This window comes from Cryptomeria japonica, chromosome 4, assembly GCF_030272615.1.
Source record: "Cryptomeria japonica chromosome 4, Sugi_1.0, whole genome shotgun sequence".
Classification (NCBI taxonomy): domain Eukaryota; kingdom Viridiplantae; phylum Streptophyta; class Pinopsida; order Cupressales; family Cupressaceae; genus Cryptomeria; species Cryptomeria japonica.
The window spans coordinates 495,686,993-495,692,500 of record NC_081408.1 but is presented as its reverse complement, the minus strand read 5'-3'; the positions used below and the strand labels follow the sequence as shown (position 1 = coordinate 495,692,500).

General features: G+C 36.1%; 1 protein-coding gene across 1 annotated transcript; it reads right to left on the bottom strand.

Moving 5' to 3' along the window:
* Window positions 1-1,848: 1,848 nt before the first annotated feature.
* LOC131060373 (uncharacterized) lies at window positions 1,849-4,173 on the bottom strand. The gene is made up of 2 exons (XM_057993566.2): window positions 3,266-4,173; window positions 1,849-2,411 (listed from the first exon to the last, which is right to left on the bottom strand). Exons 1-2 carry the CDS (start codon window positions 4,104-4,106, stop codon window positions 2,332-2,334), a joined length of 921 nt encoding a protein of 306 aa, XP_057849549.2. The 5' UTR covers window positions 4,107-4,173; the 3' UTR covers window positions 1,849-2,331.
* Window positions 4,174-5,508: the final 1,335 nt, after the last annotated feature.

Sequence of the window (5,508 nt, the reverse complement as noted above, 5' to 3'; positions counted from 1 at the left end):
ATTATAAATATTTGTCTAAAGATTATCAAATACAAGGAGAAAGATTCAGAAATAATTATGTATGATTGTATAACATAATATTTTGAATAGGTGTGGCTCTTTCACAATTTATAACAGAATCAACTTTCAAAAGAGAACAGACAATAAACCTTAAGTAGCCTTCAATAGATAGATTGGGTGCCTTGCAATTTCCTTCACAAGAGGTGATCATCAGCTAATCAATTTGGAAAACAAGGCAACGGCCTCTGTATATTTCTACAATCTTTAATATCCCAAGCAATGTTATCAGTTGGACCTTTTCAAATCAGATGTCCTTGAATCATTATAAACCTGTTTTTACATAGCAAAAACTTAAAAAGGAAGTTTCGTTGTAGCTATAAGCCAAAATTGACTCTTCAAACATATATGCTTGCCTGGTTGCTGCCAATCAAGCATATGACTTAAGTCTTATGAGTATACTCCAATCACAATGCTCAAGCAATACGTTTTTTGAGTCTCGTTCAAGCAAATATGACTTCTGATTGCAATCCAGTATAACAGGGTACGTCTAGGGTTTACACTAAAATCTCTCGGGCAACTCTGGAGGGCTGCAATCTTATGGTACAGTCAAGAATTTCTAGTTAACGACATTAGTTAGGATGAGAAATTTGGACTTCCAAGTTATTGGCCTGCATGTCATCTTCCATTGCAAATGCATGCAACACTGACAACAGATTCCATTGATTGAACTTTATGTGGGTTACAGTGCCAAAAATAGTGATTAGCAGCATGGTAACAAAAATTATGCCAGTTGAATTACATGTCATCCCTCATCTCGTAAATAATAAGAAACAAGACTGAGACCAACCAAATGACTTTCAAGGAGAAAAGCTGCTTCCTCTGTAAACTCTGTAACAGATCGAACCGGCTTTTTATTTTCCACAAATTTGTTTTGCTATTCAATACAGAAGCACAAGCCTATATTGTTACCACGTCACCCATTTGTTTTACTATTCAATACAGAAGCACAAGCCTATATTGTTACCACGTCACCCATTTGTTTTGCTATTCAATACAGAAGCACAAACCTATATTGTTACCTCGTCGCCCATTTGTTTTGCTATTCAATACAGAAGCACGAAACCATACTGATACCAGATCGCCTATTTGACATTCATATAAGAACTTCTTTATAAAAGAAATGGCAATGGACCTGAGCTTGCTACACTTTAATGTCAGATGCTCAACTAATAATGACCATGGCGTTTTGGGGAGGATCTAATGCTTTCTCTGTGAAAATGCCATAATAAAGCTCAATGGTCCTTTTCTCAAACTACAAAACCAGTCACATACAGGTCCCTTCTTTTTTCATAGCCATGCTATGTAGAATTTATTTATATACAATTTATTTATATGGAATTAAATTTATGATACAAATTATATCACCTTTGTCATGGAATGTTCAGAATAACATTCATATCACTCATAAGATCTTTAAAACTAACAATCTAAACATATTATTTGAAGATGCAAGGCTGGCAAAAGCCAAAAAATTTAGCGATCAAAATTCACCATCAAAGAACAGATTTTGAAAAGAGGTTACAAGCGGCCGAAGACTATACGGTGCTCTATTGTTAAAACGCTTTGTGCTGTTCCTAGGTCCAATAAACTGCTTTAACCTTGTAGATATTATTAAACTTTCATTCAATCATTTCTCATAGAATTGGAATAATAAATGCCCTACATTATATTATTAAACTTTCATTCATTCATTTCTCATAGAATTGGAATAATAAAAACCCTACATGTACTACCATTATGAAGACTCCAGAAGAATCAAACGACAAAAAAAGTACCAGAGCTGACAGATTTGCCAAAACTTCAAAACTTGACTACATTAATATAAGATGAAGTTACATATTTTACAAAGAACAAATAATGATTAGTGGCCCAATCTTAATGTGGTTAAATCTCAGACCTGCCTGAATGTTGCTCTGCTCTCAAAGGTTACTTGGGTTATTTGTAACCCTTGCTCTGCTCTCAAAGGCTACTTGGGTTATTTGTAACCCTGGGTAGTCCAAATGCTCCAATTTCAAGCTAGAACGCTTAAATCTCGCAGCTTCATTCAGGTCTATGGCCAATCCTCAAGTTAAGTTGCAATATCAACAACTGCACTATCGACACATGAGCATAAAGCCAAAGAAGCCAAACCCCTACCCTTTCGCCCCCCCCCCACCCAAACCCGGCCCTTCTAGCTTTGCAGTGAAAATATAAATAGCCCTTATGCCCTTATATCCCCAACACCTCGTATGCAACATACAGCATGATACTTTTCTTTGAGAGAAGCCATTGTCAGCTGCACAAGCGGACGGTGCAGGCCACAGCTTGTGCCCAAAACTTGAGCCTTGCCTTGACTTGCTCTGGATTGTCTCCTGAAAACAGATATAAAGACAACGTAAGATAAGTCTTCCATTTAATGTCAAAGCTCTAAATAAGTGAATGGTTTGCTTTAAATGTTTTTTGATATAACAAGGGATTAACCATACCAGTAAATATGCAACAAGGAGAAGATAGACATAATATGCATACAGAATCAAACTCACAATCAGATCCACTAAGACATGAAGGAAATCAGCTATTAATTTCGGTCTGATGAAAATGCAAACAATCACAACCAGGCGACGCTAAGTGTCAAACTTAGGTTACTATTCCACTAATAAAACTCATCACAGACTGACAAAAAGCTGTGCTAATATTAGTCATGGTTTTGTTCACGCCTTACCACTAGGCAATATATCCAGCTCTTGGCTACATAAATAACCAAATATAAACCCAGGTTTCACACATCCTTCATAGAAGACATCTATCGAAAAGAGGTAACACAAACAGGGGATTACACAGTCAAGCTTAGAATATTGCTTGGGTAAGAATCCCCATTAGAGGGGTATATATTCTCTGTATCTACCATACACCATATTTTCCAGCTTCTGTCTACCAAACAACTAAGAATGCAGGTGCTCTATTTTTGGTAAGCATCCCCACCCAAAGGATGTCTAATCACTTGTCTACTTGGACACCATACTTTCCAGCTCTGATCTACCTGAATCGATATTAATCCAGGTCTGACATACAACCATAGCTCTGAGCTTCCTATAATGGGTATCCTAAATACAACACACCTGGAACCTAAGAAACACATTTTTTCAGTCCAAGTAAGTACCAATATAACAAAGAAACAATAACTAGAAAAGAAAAATCTATTTTGAATTTGTTCAAGATCACAAACCTGGACTAGAAATCTTCCAATTCGCAATCGGTGACTGTGTACAGCTGCTATTGTTTGAATAACCATCAGACATACTACCATCAACGGCAGGAACAGAAGACTTATGCACAGGGGACCTCTGCTGCTCATCCTGAAACTTCTGGCTTATGGAATAAGCTAACTCTAAGGCAGGCAGAGTATTGCATAACTCTGGTATTTCCTCATAGTTAAACCCAAATCCTAGATCCAAACATCCTTTCAGCTCATCTAAATCCTCATCTGTAAGACTCTTAGTCCTTGGACAAGCCTTGGAATTCTGATTAACGTCTGCCCCCTCAGAAAGAGCATCAAATCCCTTCATCTCATCATTACCAACAAAACCTTCCATCAAAATCTGCCCCCGCCTTCTCGCCCACAAGACCTCTCCGAGGCCTTTTTCCCTGACCTTCAGTTTCTGCTTCTTAATATTCTCAAAAACAATATCAATCGGCTGTGTTGCCTCATTTCGCTCATCTGACTCAACTGATTGTATCTCTCTGGGATCAAAATCACAGTTTCCTGCATCATTGTAGACAGATTCATCATCGTCAGAATCAGAATCGTCATCTTCTTCAAAGTAACGTGTACATAGGTCATATAAAAAATCCCCTTTTTGTTCCTCCAAATCATCATTTTTACAGATTTGGGACACAGGAGCAACCGAGTCTCTACAGTCTGTATTTAGGTAATTTAAAAAAACCCTATTTCCTCCTTCCAAATCACCAATCTTATTGATTTGGGTTACGGAAGCAATTGGATCCAACTTTAATCCCACCTCATTGGAATCCATTTGCAATCCTGATCTGTCACAAACGCTCTTCATTCTCCTTCCCTTCTCTCCACCACTTCTATTCCTCCCTCTCCTCTGTGCTGTTTACAAGCCTCTGGGTGTACTTAATATACTAGTACACTAACCTCTGACACTATCATCATGGTTTAAATTAACCACACCTGCACAGACAAGAATGCATGCATGTGATTCACATGGCAGTCTAGTCATGCATACTCTTCTCATCCCCCAAACATACATGTATGAGCACACCAAATGGACATATGAGCCCACCAAATGTACATGCTGTCACATGAAATCTATAACCATGGTTACATCAGGCACTTGGGTTATGTCCTCTCAGAGTTCTTACCTTGCATTAGGTGATTTCCGTTAGTTGGCTGTACAAAAAACAATGCCATTCTTACCAAGCACCCCAAAAAAGGGGTTTACCAATATGCTGACAAGCTTTTTAGAACTTTTCAACAATTTAATGGAGTTTTTTGACAGTGGGTCCCAACATATACTCCCCAAGAAACACATGAACATCTGGTAGCTCATGTGAACGGCAGAAAATGGAACTTTCTTACAACTCTGCATAGAAAACCACTCTCTTTCTTAATATATTGCAATAGCAAAGATCTTGTGATGTGGCATCCCTTAAAACACGTCACAAAATCTGCAACACCACCAAAACAAAGTATTTTAAATTAAAGCTATAATATCCATACTACTAACTAAGATAGGAGAAAGTGCAGGCCTATTAATAATAATTTTGTATAAATCTCATTTAGATATTTTTGTTGTTTTTTATTTTGTATTGTTTAAATTAGTTTAACAATTCGATAGAGTATACTTCTACATTTATCAACCCAACTTCCATTTAATCAAACTTAAAGAAGTACATAATTTTCTTTTAACTATTTTATAAGCCTCACTACATTCATTTGTGCTTGAAGTTCAATCTTTTAATCTTTAATATTTTTATAATTATTAGAAGGTTATAGTTTAGATTAATTTCAATTAATTTAAGTTGTTTAAATCGTATTTTGGAAAAAAAATTATTGTGGTTTTAAAAGTATTTGATTTGTACAATATCAAGGTGGCTTGTAAAGGTGTGAAAGTGTTGTTATAAATGTTGAAAATTGATTTGTTAAAATGTTGGGATTTTAGCGTTCATAAATGGCTTGTGAATGTGAGAAAGTTATGTGATAGATGTTGAAAATTGATTTGCTAAAGCGTTGGAATTTTAGTGCTCACGGATATGAAGATCTTAGTTTCTAGAAATTAGTTGTTTTTGCTCAATTTAATGTATGTGAGTTCATGTCCTTTCTATGTCAATGTGAACCTATTGAACTAAATGTGAACTATTGTCACTCACCTTGATTTTTTATATCTAAAGAGTTGTAAAGACTAACAATGTTTAAGAGATAATTTAGGAAAATTTTGAATTTTA

Excerpts from the sequence above, each read along its gene's own strand:
- LOC131060373 (XM_057993566.2), bottom strand. The coding sequence starts at position 4,106 with ATGAAGAGCGTTTGTGACAGATCAGGATTGCAAATGGATTCCAATGAG. Across the intron at positions 2,412-3,265 it reads TTGGAAGATTTCTAGTCCAG|GAGACAATCCAGAGCAAGTC; the intron begins GTTTGTGATCTT and ends ATCTGTTTTCAG.